The sequence below is a fragment of the Crotalus tigris genome, unplaced genomic scaffold (genome assembly GCF_016545835.1).
Source record: "Crotalus tigris isolate CLP2741 ecotype Arizona unplaced genomic scaffold, ASM1654583v1 scf7180000024407.359931, whole genome shotgun sequence".
Classification (NCBI taxonomy): Eukaryota; Metazoa; Chordata; class Lepidosauria; order Squamata; family Viperidae; genus Crotalus; species Crotalus tigris.
This window is the reverse complement of record NW_024100574.1, coordinates 178,745-193,766: the sequence shown is the minus strand read 5'-3', so window position 1 is coordinate 193,766 and position 15,022 is coordinate 178,745. Positions and strand designations below refer to the sequence as shown.

General features: G+C 40.0%; 1 protein-coding gene across 2 annotated transcripts in view; it reads right to left on the bottom strand.

Annotated features, from left to right (window-relative positions):
- LOC120301906 (titin homolog) overlaps positions 1 to 15,022 on the bottom strand; it is a 44,683-nt gene that overhangs the window by 8,737 nt on the left and 20,924 nt on the right. For both annotated transcript variants that reach the window (XM_039329677.1, XM_039329678.1), the window contains exons 2-5: positions 12,498 to 12,549; positions 3,493 to 3,573; positions 2,669 to 2,793; positions 65 to 164 (exon numbers count right to left, since the gene is read on the bottom strand). In XM_039329677.1, the coding sequence (XP_039185611.1) occupies positions 65 to 164; positions 2,669 to 2,793; positions 3,493 to 3,573; positions 12,498 to 12,549 (358 nt within the window). The remainder of the gene's footprint in view (positions 1 to 64; positions 165 to 2,668; positions 2,794 to 3,492; positions 3,574 to 12,497; positions 12,550 to 15,022) is intronic.

The following is a 15,022-nucleotide window of genomic DNA, read 5'->3' as shown; positions in this document are numbered from 1 at the left end:
CTCTTTCATCATGCACTGCTGTGAAGCTACAAGATTTGGCAGCAAACAAATTAATAATAAATACCTTCACAATGCCATCCAATGGCTTCACCTCCTTCAAAGACTGCTGCTGCCATCCTTCCGGAAGATCCAAATTATCTAGGTGCTGCATTTGAGACTGAAGACTTCAGAGAGAGAAAGAATGAGATATTAGAGAAAATGCTTGGGGGCCTTTGCAGAATACAGGGGAACGCAAGAGAAACATTCCCTTAAAGAACATTGGTACTGAGATCCAAGTTCTAAATCCAAGTTCTACATAAATCCCAGAATTTTCCAGCCAGCATATACATATAGTGCCTGGGGAATTCTGGGAGCTTGCCAAGATTGAGAAAACTGTTCTACATACCCAGCATTCCCAGGCTGCAAGAGCACTGGTGAATTGAATTCAACAGCATCTAAATCCTATTATTTATAAATAAATAAATAAATAAATAAATAAATACTATTATAAATCCTATTAGCAAAGAGAAGACCCTTTTAGCAGGAAATTGATGGACTTGGACACCATAATACATGCTTTGATATCTTCTAGAGCAGATTACTATAAATGTTCAACTCAATGCCTATTTCTGGTGTTCCTAAAATACATGAGCCAAATTAGAATAGGTTGGTTTCTGGAAAACAGTCAACATTAAGCTTGATATTGTGAGGAAGCCAGAAGGGTCCATTTCTTATAATTTGCCTTTCTCCACAAAGTGAAAGAAAGATTTTGTTTGCAAACCTCACCCAGATTAATTTTTAGAGAGGAGATTCCAGCTATAGAATAAAAGAATCTGGAGAACCTGTGGTTCTTCAAATGTTACTGAACTCAAAATTCCCAGATTTAGAAGGCCAGACATTTACCATCACATAGAATTTTAAAGATTCAAACCAGCCTGCTCAATTCTTTTGTAGTACAAAACTTTTGACATAAACATATGCAAACTGCCGAGACAGCTACCGATTGGATGTAATTTATTACCTCAATATAGAAGACAATTCAATTATTATTTATTGATTTGGTATTTTTGTTTTATTTTATAGTCTTATTCTATTTATAATCTCCACTGGAAAGCTCCTTGGCTTCATAGAGGGGAAAAATATTAAAGTAAATGTGTCTCATTGGTTAAGTAGATTTCAAGTTTCATTCCTTTTGAGAAACAATTCACTCAGCTGTCTTTTATACTGCGAGTTGAACACTATTTACTTTCTTGGGCAATTGTTGAGTAGTTGTTTAAGGTGCGTGCACGTGGGATGACTGTGCTACATTTATAATGGGATTTATGTATGTTCCTTTATGGCTTCCCACACACCTCTCAAAAGGTAGGGTTTATATTATTCCAGTATGTTTGTGGTTCAGCCATGCAATTTTCTTGGCAGTGGCCCAGAAGTGGATTTCTTCCAGGATGTTTTTCCAGCTTCCTAGTCCAGTCTAGTCTAATCTACTCTAGACCACTCTTGGCATTACCTGGTGGTCTCCCATCCAAATACTAACAAGAATCAATGCTGCTTAGCTTTTTCAGGTCATCTATGGATGTTAGGTGGTTATCTTTGCATTGTCTCAGGAGGGCTGCTGAATCATCACTCATTTGAGCATTTCCATCCTCCTTCTCTCTAGTTTCCTCAGGCCAGATAGTGGTTTTAGGCTTCTTGTGTGTTGGCTCCTCCTCCTACACACTTTTAGTTCAGTTTTGTTTTTAGCCTCTTCCGGAAAGAGAGCTTATAGAAGCAGGAGGGAGACACCAAGTCCCAGCTAAACAGCACTCCCTGGTGTCCCCAGGGGGATGTCTATGTCATCATCAGTCTCTATTTGCAGCTCTACCCAGAATCGCAAAAGGCTGTCAGTGTGGCTCTTTATAAACCAACACCAAAAGAAAAGTCTCTGCCCAGGGTGGCTTACACTTGAAAAATCTGATGCAGAGAAACAAAAGGGGAAGGGGAATGAAATGGAAACAAGTTCAGGCAATTAATGAAGTCAGGAGAAGATGGTAAATTCCATTTGGTCATTTATGGTTCATGAAGAAAAGCATCCCAAATTCAAAACTTTGGCAGAACCTTCATAAGAAAGAAAACTGTGCAAGCTTTTGAATTCTTTACAGCTCTTCATCGGGCTGGCAGGTACCGAAGGTATGAGCTAAGAAAAGCAGCAAATGCAGAGTTCTTGAGAAATCAAAGCTTGCCTATTTCTGAGACGCTTCTCCTGAGCTACCAAAGGGGGACGTGCATTTGGCTACTCTATGACTCTGGCATTGGGGGTTGTGGGAAATTCTTCACAAATTGGGGAGGAAATTCAGGAAACAAGAAGAGCGGTGGATGGCAGAAGTGTTCTGGATAGCAAGCATCAAGGGTAGTGGAAGAATAAAGGGAGCAGGAGACTCTGAGGCAGCTGTGGAAGAAAAGCAGGATGATTTAAGCAGCAACTGAACCTGGCTTCTCCCCAGCTGCTATATCCCCAAAGTGTTGCAGATGGAGGAAATCCCCTTAAAGCAGCAAACTTTGAATGATGTGACCCTTACACTTCTCCTGAAACAACCATTCTGCTTTATAAAGTGACAGTTTCTTTGGCTGGCTGAAATTATGAGAAGTGCAATCCTTTCTAGTTATTGTATTCCCAAAGCTCCACATCCACCATCACTTAGGACACACCCACCTGGACAGATTTTGTTCTAAGTCTTGGACATGAGACTCTGCCTCCCAAAGAGAAGACATGTGTTCCTTGTCATCAGCAGGCATGGATGTTCCCTCCATCAACCAGCGTTCACGCAGGGATTTTCTCTTAGAACAGAGACAAAGATTGCATTTAGGGTCTGCTTCATACTGGACATGCACGTGGGCCATCAGGATGCATCAAGACAAATGAGTTCCAGTCTAAAGCCGATGCACATGTACACGTACATGTATCTACTCATATGCTTGTTCAGCCACACCCTTATATATAGTCCTATACAAATGACATTTCATGTGAAGCTCTACGGCTTAACAGTAGATGTTGGACACACCCACCAGTGCAGATACTCAGTTCCATAATGCATACATTCTCTCTCTCTCTCTCTCTCTCTCTCTCTCTCCCCCCCCCCCAATAAACCACACATGTATATAAGCTTGTTCTGGGAAGAAACTGGAGCTAGCTCCTGAAGGAGAGATAGGATATAAAACTAACAAATTATATCGCTCAAGGCAGAGCATCAGAAGACTGTCAAACAAAAATGAATACAGTGCAAACCCAATCAGCCTTCTGGAATTGCTTAGATGTACCTAGCCCCAAAGAGTCGGTATTACCCACAGCAGCGTGCATCACAGCCTCTTCCTTCCCTTCAGTTTGGTGTGGGGGGAATCGGCTGTCGCTGACAAGTATCTTCTTTCCTCTTTCAGTGCTGCTCCCCCACCCACCCATATTTTGGCTTCTGATCCTCGCACAGCCATCTCCACCTCTCGGTGGCCCATCCATTCCTGTATCCTTTTCGTGGGTGGTACCTTGAGGCGTTGGACTCGCAGTCTCTCTTCCTCCAGTTCCCGCCGGGTGGCTAGGATGCGCTCCTGCAGCCTCCGCCGTTCCTGCAGCAAAGCAAAAAGACCGGGGTTGGGTGTGTGGTGGGGGAGGCGGAGGGAGAGAGGCGAGGCGAGGCGAGACAGGAGCCGCCCTGCAAAAGGGCGGACAAAGGGCCCGCCGCGGAGGGAGGCAGGGCGGGACCGAGCCCACGTGGGCGACCGGCAGACCCGGCTGTTGGTTTGCCTGACCGACCACGCTGCCGTGGATTAATCCCAGAGAATCAGCCTCGCTTAAAACGAGACTTTTCCCGTTTATCTCCCCGGCGCCTTTTCTCCCCCTGCACTTGACTGTAGTCCCGCCTGCAGCGCTTGATCGAGCCTTTCTGCGCTCCCCCGGCTGGCTTGGGGACTCCCGGTCTCCACAGGCTTCCAAAACTGCCCAGCCGCTCAATTCACCCACTCTGAATGACTCTGAAACGCTTGCCCGGTGAAAGCATCACGGGGAGCGGGAGAGACTGCCGCACCCCCTCGACCTACTAGCGGCAATTTTGATTTCATTTTCTCAGAAACCCCAAACGCCATGGGAACAGAGAGCGCGCGCCTCTTTTTAGAGAAAGCCAAGAAAGCAGCTTTGATCTCAACAAACGTACTAGCATAGATTTCTTATGAAGGATTTTTTTGGGTGTCTTCTTCTATTTTATTTCTATGCAATTAAGGAATTCGTAATGGGTGATTTGTACACAATTTAACTAAATACATACTCTGATTTACAATATTAACAGTAAAACGATATCAACTTTTAAACTATCAGAAAGCAATGTAACAGAAATTAAAGTATTTAAAATTTTCAGAATTAAAATTTAAAATGACAAAGTAATATTGCACATTAAGTACTGTATCTTCATACAGTTATTGGATGATTAGCCTTTCCAGGTAACAGGAAGTATTTTTTTAACCTAGTTAGGAGTGGGAATCCTTGGGAAGGCTATTTCAGGGCTAGGGTGCAGCTACCCAGAAGTCCCTCTCCTGCTGTCCCAACTAAGGCAATATTTGCGCCACACATAAGGCCAGACAGTCAAGTTAAAAGTGAACATATTTCATATTCATATTACATACATACATATGTACATACATACTTACTCGGCTTTAACCAAAAACATAGATTACCATGTTTTCAGACCCTGGAGCAAGCCACTATTTAGAGATAATAGAAACCAGACTTTATAAGCAAGGCTCAAGGAACAATTCAAATTTTAGTTTCTGTTATCACAAAATGGTGTGTGTTTCAGGCTCAGATGATAGAGGAAGACTTTGAACAAGAGTCATGCACTCTATGTGACCTCCATTAACAATAAGGAACTTTACTATGAATTACTGTACTTGTAGCTTCTAAATATTCATTCTATACATCTGAATATGTATATTTCATTTTTTCACACAACGTCAACAAGCTAATAATAATTTTGGAATCCTTTGCAACTTGAATCGGTCAGTTTATATTCCTATTTTTGAAATCTGTTAAAGCTTCCTTTCATTCAAACAGCGGATAAGATTCCCTGGTGATTTACTCCAACAAGAAAGCAAAAGCAGGCAGGCACCATTCCTGGAGTTTTGTTTTAATTGTTGGAAAAATGAAGCAAAGGAAGCAAAGGCTCAGAGGCGGGATGGTTAAGAGAGACTCAGTCAAGAGGAGACGGTATTTCCCTGCAACTTGAGATCAAAAGTTGTTGTGTGACGGGTGATATTGACCTTTCTGTCTGGAACATCTAACTGTTGAGGATGGGGCTCTTTCTTTTCACTGGCAATGTCTTCCTGGGAAATGAAGGATCCTCCCCCTCTTGCTACCTGAGATCAGTCACTTAATGTCATAGATTTCATGTGGAACTATGGATATACAGAAATTTCCACCTTGGATAAAAAGGAAAATAAAACATCTGCCTGCCATATTGGATTTGGAGAACAGAAAACAGACATTTCTGATCCCTGATAAACAACCCATCAATGCTTCTTGAAATTGCACCAGGTCACTGAGGAAAAATTATTTTAATAAGAACTTGATCAGGAGGAGACATGTCTACGATCCCTCATCACAAATGCAGGAAGAAGGTGGTGTGATTTGGTTTGCCTTGGGCTGCCCTTATTTTGGGTTGTACTTGCTAACAGGTGAAATATGAGCCGAGGTGGCGCAACAGTTAGAATGCAGTACTGCAGGCCACTTTAGCTGACTGTGTTCAGCAGGTCAGCGGTTCAAATCTCACCGGCTCAAGGTTGACTCAGCCTTCCATCCTTCCGGGGTAGGTAAAATGAGGACCCAGATTGTTGGGGGCAATGTAATATATATATACATTGCTTACTGGTGTACACCGCTTAGAGAGTGCTTGCACTTAAAGCGGTATATAAGTCTCATAAAATAAATAAATAAATAAATGGGACTCTTATCTGCATTGGTGTTGGATAAATGCAAATAAAGACTGATATTGACTGGAGTTTAATTGGTGCCAGTGAGTACCAGGAAATGATTTCTATTTGGGTATGTACCGTCTGGTGGCTCTGCTTTCTGTGTGTAAAAGAGTACTTGCTGCTTACAAAGTCTGTGTGTGTACCAGACACTTTGCTGCAGACATATGGCCATTGATGTGTCTGTTACTGATTGCATACTCTAGTCTCCTGGGTCTTCATAGTGCACAGGCTGTTTCACAGCTTCTTTTCCCCTCCTGCACTCTGTTCTGGCCAGATCAGGAAAATCTGTCCAGATTTGATTCCTGTATAGAAGCATTAACTTAAAATTCATATAACAATAAATATTTGCTACACTGTCTGGAATGCAGCATGCATGTCAAGCCCATTATCAGGATGTGTGTGTGTATGAGACTCCACACAAGGGTAGCTGGGCTGCAGCTCAGGAAATAACCCCAACCCAATCTTTGCATCTCTAAGTCTGGGCAAGACTCCAAAGTTCTCTCTCTTTCTGTTTGGTTCAGGTTGAAGCTATTGTCTGATGAATTATTCATTTGTTTGAAGAGAGGATAAGCCAAAGAAAGAGACTCAGGTTACCCCAGGTTTCCCATGGAGCAGGGCAAACAGCCCATATTTAGCACAAACCCAAAGCCACTGGGCATAAAGTCAAAGATTGTAAGTGGAGAATATCTGGCACCTAGGTCCCTTCTATTTGGGACATTCCTGTCATTTATTTTAGCCATTCCTTGGACAAATCAGTAAGTCTGGCAACTTTTCCCAGCAAAAATAAGATTTAATGAAATCTGGAGAGCAGCCCTTATTCTCAAGGGGGATATCCCTCCAGCCTTTCCCCATGGAAGGAGACTCTCAGACATTTCATCCCCAGCAAGGCAACTTTCTAATGAATGGAAGGAATTATATGGTTGCTCCAATTTCTTCAGCTTTATAAACAGCCACTGGCACAGTGGGAATTGAGAATTGTAGTTAATCCACTATTTCAGTAACCCTTAAATTAATCCAGATGCACTGCTTTTGTTGTCCTTTTAATCTAAGACAGAAATTAGGCCTATAAATGATGCTATAGTTTGCTTAATCATAGTTTTCTGATCCATCTGGAATATGATGAATTTACAAAATATATTAAGCCACAATACAGTTTACAAAACGTGGCTGGGTGTGTGATCTATTCATGCCCATTTTGCCTCATTGCACTGCCCACCCCTCGAAAAAAACCCATTAAAAATGGTTCTTAACCTCAAAGAGTTCCCCACTAGGCCATTTTTTTTTTTTTTTATTAAAATTTTTCAAAAGTTTTACAAATAAGAATCCACCCCCCCCCTCCCCAACCACCCCACCCCCCCCCCGACTTCCCAGAACTGAATATAGGATTATTTAACAAATATTTTAAAAATAACATTTGCAATTTATAAAATAATTAATAATAATAATAATCACAGTAATAATATATATAATAATAATATGCATAACATAAACTTTAAAATGAATAATATATACTAAAAAAGAAAAAAAAAATAAAAATAAAAAAGAAGAGAGAGAGAGAAAGAAGAAAGAAGAAAGTAGACGAAGAATAAAGCATATATATATATAAAAAAAAATATATGAATAATAATACGTAAAAAATGTATATATATAAAAAAGAAAAAGAAGAAAGAAAGAAAGAAAAAACAATCATTACAAATTATAAAAAGGCTAAATAATATTTTTCCATATCCAAATTATGTTGTATAAAATTTATCCATTTTTCCCATACCGCAAAAAATTTTTCTTGAGATTGCTCCTTTAAGAAAGCCGAAATCTTTGCCATTTCTGCCAAATACGAAACTTTATGAAACCATTCTTGTAAAGTAGGCAAAGATTCCTTCTTCCAATATTGTCCTATTAACAACCTAGCGGCTGTAATCAAATTTAACATCAATATAACCTCCTTAGCATCACAGTCAATAACAATACCTAGTAAAAATAATTGCGGAGTAATTTTACCCTCCTTTTAAAAATTCTTTGAATATTCCACCATATCTTAATCCAAAAAGCTTTTATATGCTTACACGTCCACCAAATATGGTAATAGGTAGCATCCAAATATCCACATCTCCAGCATTTCGGCTGTAGATTAGGGTACATAATGGACATTTTCTTTGGGTCAAGGTGCCATCTATAAAACATCTTATAAAAATTCTCTCTTAAATTTTGCGCTTGTGTGAATTTAACATTTCTTATCCAAATAAGTTCCCAAGTATCCATTGAAATCGTTTCACCAATATTCTGTGCCCATTTAATCATACAATCTTTAACTAGTTCAAGTTCTGAATCTAATTCCACTAAAACCCCATAAACTCTCTTAATATGGGTTGGCCTTTGATCTCTTACTTGTTTTAAAAAAATTCATCTTCTCTAAGCCAGCCCATTTTACAATCCATCTTCCATCTATCCACTATTTGTCTATATTGGAACCATGAATAAGTTAAGTTTTCATGTGTTAATTCTTCCAAAGATTTTAACTGCCAGTCTTGGCCATCCCATCTTAATAACTGTACGTAAGAGACCTTGTCCATATTTACCCCTTTCCTTATACCTTCTATGGCATGCCGAGGTATAGCCCATAATGGTATTTTGAAGTCACTTTTATAATACTTTCTCCACACTCTTAGCAAAGAGTTTCTTATAATATGAGACTTAAAAACCCAATCCACTTTTTTATTAAATATTAAATAGGCATGCCATCCAAAAAGTAGGTCCCAGCCTTCCAAATGAAGTATTTCTGTATTTGTTAAATTCACCCAGTCGCTAATCAATGTCAATACTACAGCATCATAATACAATTTCATATTTGGTACCTTGAGTCCACCTCTCTCACGAAAATCTTGCATTATTTTAAGTTTCACCCTTGGTTTTTTCCCTGCCCAAACAAATTTATTAATACCTTTTTGCCATTCATCTAAATTACGTTCGTTCTTTAAGATAGGTAACATTTGAAACAAAAAAATAAACTTTGGCAGGACATTCATTTTAATAACTGCAATTCTGCCCATAAGGGATAACTGTAAATTATTCCAGTTTTTTAAATCCTTCTGTACCTCCATCCACAGCTTTTCATAATTATTTTTATACAATTTTACATTAGAAGCAGATAATGTAACCCCCAAATATTTTACCTTATCAACAATTTCAAAGTCTGTTAAGTTAACTAGAGCCTGTTTATCACCATTAGTCATGTTTTTAGCTAATATTTTGGTCTTATTATTATTAATTTTAAAGCCAGAAACACGTCCATATTGTTGAATCAATTGTAATAATTTCACCACCGAAGAAACAGGTTGAGACAAAGTAACAACCAAGTCATCTGCAAAGGCTCTTAATTTATATTCTTTTTTATTAATTTCTATTCCTTTTATTTCTTGAGACTCCCGAATTTTAATCAACAAAATTTCCAGTGTTAAAACAAACAATAACGGAGACAACGGGCATCCCTGTCTTGTTCCTTTTTCTATTACAAAAGCCTCTGACAAACCCCCATTTACAATAATTTGAGCAGTCTGTTTTTGATATATATTGGATAATACTTGTAATATATTTTGTCCAAAATTCATCTCCTTAATTAAACACAGCATAAACTGCCAATTCACTTGGTCAAAGGCTTTTTCAGCATCCAAAAATATCAGGCCTGCAGAGACTTGGTTATTCTTTTCTAAATACTCTAATAAATTAATAATTTGTCTAACGTTATTCTTCATATACCTTCCAGTTATAAAACCCGATTGATCCCTATGTATAAACTGCTGCAAGATCCCCATAAGCCTGTTAGCTAAAATTTTTGCAAAAATTTTATAATCCACACCCACTAGGCCATTTTGATGAAAAAAAAAAATCTCCAGCTTCCTTGCCCTTGCTTATAATGAAACATCTTCATTCTGCTTTCTGATGTCTTTGTTGTTTTTATCTGTGTTAAATTCAGAACTGTAGGCTCCCCTTTGCAAATGCTGTTTCATACTCAGGAAAAGCACCATGTCACATGAATAAAAAAAATAAGTAGTAGTTACAATATTATTGTAATACTACTCCTCCCTTTTATAATGTCCTATATTCTAGTGAACTCAGGAAAAATTAGGGAGCATGTGTTGGATTTTTTTTGTTTTTGTTTTGCATGTAATCATTCTTAGAGCATTACCACCACATCTGGTGGCATTGCCTTGCATGCTTGGCCAGAAAAGAAAAAGAAATAAATGTTGGCCCTATGTCTCATAAAAGTGACATTGAGGGACATAGGAATGATCTGTTATTAAAGAATACAGCAAACTTTGGGAGGAGGGAGAGGGAACACCTGCAGTACCATAAATCTAGAAAAAGTCTGGTTGAGTAAAAGCAATACTGTAAGTGACTAGTTCGTGCAGATTTTTTTTGGTTACTTTTCCATGAACCTGGGGACTGCTCCAATTCAAAAGGAGCGCTCTGTTTCCTGCTTTTGAAGTTTAAACTATGGTTAAATATATACTAGTAACTAAAATAAAAGATAAAGATATATCAAAAGGTTATATATAATTTGGGGAACTGCTTTTGAAAAAGTAAGTTCTCTGTTGTTCAGACACCTGCTGTTGCCTCTTTGTAGTTAAACTTTTGTGGATGAAGCATACACACAAAAATGTCTTTTCCTCATGGAGGAATTAAAGTCCTGTCTAGCAGTCTCTAAGTTGGCAGTATTGCATCACTGGTGATCCCTACCCAGCTCCAAGCACAATGCTATCAAATGACATCATATTTATGGTGTACAGGGTACATGGAATACAAAAAAACTGAATTTGTTTCAGCTTGGCTTCCTTCCCCTCCCACTGAATATCACAGCCAATGGGAAAACATCCACCAATTGCTCACCTTAATGTGGGATGGAGTGAGGAAGAGTTTTAACAGAAGGTTTATCCATGTTCTGGCTCTGCACAATGTGTTTTTTTGTTTTCATAAATGCACTCAAAGGGAGGCCAACTGTTAGCTGGATTTGGATTTAGCATTCTTCTAGGATAACTTTGTTTTAGGATAGCACTAAAGGAGACAGGCTATTCTAGCAAAAGACTAAATAAATTATATCATCTGACAGTTGGTTCCTTTTGAACATAGGATTAATATTATTCCACAAGTAGCCCAAACAACACCCAGCAGGAATGGAGAGGTTTGTGCAGTGATGCACCAGAGAGACAGTTGTTCCTCTCCTTCCCTAATGTGTAGCCCTACTCCATACTCAGTGGCTGCTCGGCCTAATCCAGATTTCCAGACTGCAGATTGACTTGAAGAACCTGGTATAAAAGAACCAAACCACAGGTGGTCCTCAATTACGAGCCTAATTGAGCTCAAAATTTCTGTTGCTAAGTGAGACATTTGTTAAATGAGTTTTGCCCCATTTTACAAGTTTTCTTGCCACATTTCTTAAGTGAATCCCAGCAGTTTTTAAGTGAGTAACATGGTTGTTAAGTGAATCTGGCTTCCCCCATTGACTTTGCTTGTCAGAATGTCACCAAAGGTGATCACATGACCCCAGGACACGGCAACTGTCATAAATATGAGTCAGTTGCCACGTGACTGAATTTTGATCATGTGATCATGCGGATGGCTGCAACAGTCATAAGTATGAAAAATGGTCATGAGTTACTTTTTTCAGTGCCTTTGTAACTTTGAATGATTGCTAAATGAACTGTTGTTAAGTCAAGGACTACCTGTATTCTGTTGCCCAACTCATAAGAAGATGTGGGGAAGCAGGGACCACCCCATACCTGGTTCAATTGATCAGGGAGATTAGGAGTCATCTGACAATGACCACATGGTTGATGAAGCACATTAGATACCCCTGATTAAACTACTGTAACTTGCTGCTTGTTTAAAGAGGGAAAACACTAATACTGTCATAGCTAAGGACAACTTTCAGCTACCCCAGTTATGGGCTGGGGATGAGAAGAGACATGGCAGGAAAAAAACAGTGAAGTGATTAGGTGCAAGTGGAGAAAGGCTCCAAAACTGCCATCCAATCAGCAGACCCTGCTAGAATCACATGCCATCAACATTTTCTCCCTCTGCTCGTGCAGGATTCTTATCTTTACTTTGTTATTCAACAGGAGATTACATATCTGGCAACACTTACAGGGTGAATGGCATGATGACCTTAATGAGCCTCCCAGAGAGTTGATATTTATCATAAATCAGCCTTTAATTTATGTCTGTTCCAAACTAAAACTACATAATAATATGGGCTGCAGGAACATAATATAAATTGCATGAGCTTGAGATTCATGCCCCATCTTTCTGTGGCCAAGCTGAACCCACAAGAACCACACACAAATGAATTAAGCTACTATGTCTACAGGCTCCGTGCTTTGAAAATAGTGATCTGACCAAGTGGGACTGCCTCACTTTTTCTTAGTTCCCATTTTGGGATGGTGGGTGAGAGGGAGTTCCCACGGGAGCAGCAGCATAACCTTGGTTGAAAACTTGGAGCATCCTTTCCACAAGGGAGACTGGGAAAACAAGCTTACCGTAATAGCATGCAGGCGCTGTGCAAATAAGGAGCTTTCTGCCATTTTCCTTCTGAAAGAGAAAAAGAGCCTTTTGGGATATGTCCAGAGGACACTGGTTGCCATTATACACCATCTCATTCTCTTTCCTCCCCCAACTCCCATCTCAGGTTCTTACATGCTCTATTCCAGACATGTCAAACACAAGGCCCGGGGGCCGGATGTGGCCCGCGAAGTGGTTTCATATGGCCCGCGAAGCCATCCTGGAAACAGTGAGGGAATGGCCCCCGCTGCCTTGGCCCTGACCCAGGCTGGCCAGGAGCCAATGTACAGTTTTGTGGTGGCCATCTATGCTGAAACGCATTCAGTCTTAGCTCTACAAGGCCGTCTAGAAACAGCGAGGAACCAGCCCCTGCCGTGTCGGCCCCGCCCCCTGGGTGCATGCTGGGGAGGTGTCACCCTTTGTGAGGAATGAAGAAATGGACCATGCCTTGGCGCTTGCCCTTCTGCCAGAGAGCCTCAGTTCTGTCCCACTCCTGCCCAGGCCCCCACAGGCACCCTTGATGCGAACGATGTAGAGCTGACCATGCCCCCCCCAGTAGGCCACACCCACTCCATCCATGCCCACCCAGTAGGCTGCACCCACCCTGGCCACACACCCCCAGCCCCCCCCCGAGGGCAACCGCAATGCTGATGCGGCCCTCAATGAAATTGAGTTTGACACCCCTGCTCTATTCCCTGGACTCTGGTAGACTCTTCTCAGGCATGGTAAGACAGTTGGCTTACAGACAGATTCCTTTCCTCTGACTTGTTCTATCACCTGACCCACCACTGTAGCCCTTTTGAAATGGAGAAGCAACATCCTTCCTATATAGAAGGCATCCCAACAGGGCTCAGCTTAAAGAGGTGAAATATAAATGTCAAATTTTAAAGAGAAAGAGAAAGCACATCTCCAACGGCGTCATATATGTACCACATAGGCAGATACTAAAGGCTCCGCCAGCGGTGGAATGGCCAATCATGTGCTGAGAATGCTGCATAAATTATCAACTTTCTGCTGGTCTTCAGGCAGACCACTATTGTCACATATAAAAACACTGCAGTGCAAAACTCTACAAACGTGGTAAACCTGAAGTGGGGAGCACACAGTTTATGTGGCATACATTATCCTCAGTTCAGAATGTCCCGTCCCTGGGTTTGCACTGACAAATTACAGAAATATGAGTTTCAGTAATTATTCTGGAAAATTATAATAGTTTGTCAGTTTGTCATCTGCTTCACTTGGGGGCAAGGGATTGATTGACAGATATTTGAGAGAATGAACTCTTTCTGTCCCATGCCCCTTTATTCCTTTTTAATGCAGTTCCACATTTTTGCATCAATAAAATCCCTGCTTGTGGATAGATGGTAGGAATGAACAATTTGCATTTCTAATAGTATGATTATCTGGGTTTATCTAATAGTGTTTTGCAATTATACAAATATAGTGAAGACTGAAACCTCTTATGTGGAAAAAAAATGGTATTTGGGCACAGTGCCCAATCTTACAATACAATATGAGCTGTCTGCCATATACAATTGGTGCAGAACTATTAGGACCAGCAGTTGAAACCCCACCATGTCTGTCAGAGCCAGAAAGTAGATAATCACTAGGTAGGCATGCAGGAGGAAATGAAGCAAGATAGCCATGGGTGGCATATAAGTATATTTCAGCCAATTAGCTGGCACAGGAAGTATGAAAGATATTTTCAATTTCATTACAACTTTCATGTTTGCAAATCCTTCCTGTTTTAACACCTTCTATTTAGTGTAGTAAGGAGATGAATGATTATCCTTTTATAAGTCTCACTTATATATAGATATATAAACAGAGATTATTCCAGGGTATTTAAAATAATAATTTGTTACTTGTAATTAATTGCAATTAACAGGAATTAATAAAACAGCAAAACCTGGAAGCTGGAAACAAGATGTGTTGAATAAAGGGGTATGAGAATCTGAATAGTACTTTTTTTCTATGTAGAATAGAGCAATGTTGCAAGTATATATTATTTATCATAGTTGTAACCATAACAAAACAATTAAATCTAAAGAAAACATGGGAGGATAATACCCACTAGATTGCACCTATTTGACAAATGCTGAATTCTCCATACAGTGAGTAAAAGGTGGCAATATCTCTTCCCAAAACATCAAAAGTAGAAGTAATCTTGCTTTTTATAAAGAAGCAGTTTGCTCAGAGTAAGGAAGGCTAGATTTTGAAGATCTTGAAATTAGATAAATTTCCACTGGCTTTCAACCCACTGGATGATGAATAAAGTTCAGGAACCATACATCGGATCCAGACAGATGTGAATGGGATAGATGAAGAGACCTAAAAGAGCTTCAGAAGCTACTGAGTCATGTAGGGTGGGTAACTCAAGATAATCATAGAATCATAGAGCTAGAAGGGAGCTCAGAGGTCTTCTAGCCCAACCCTCTGCTTAAAGCAGGAGTCTTATGCCAACTCAGTCAGATGGAACTAACTGAACATTTCATATGTCAGT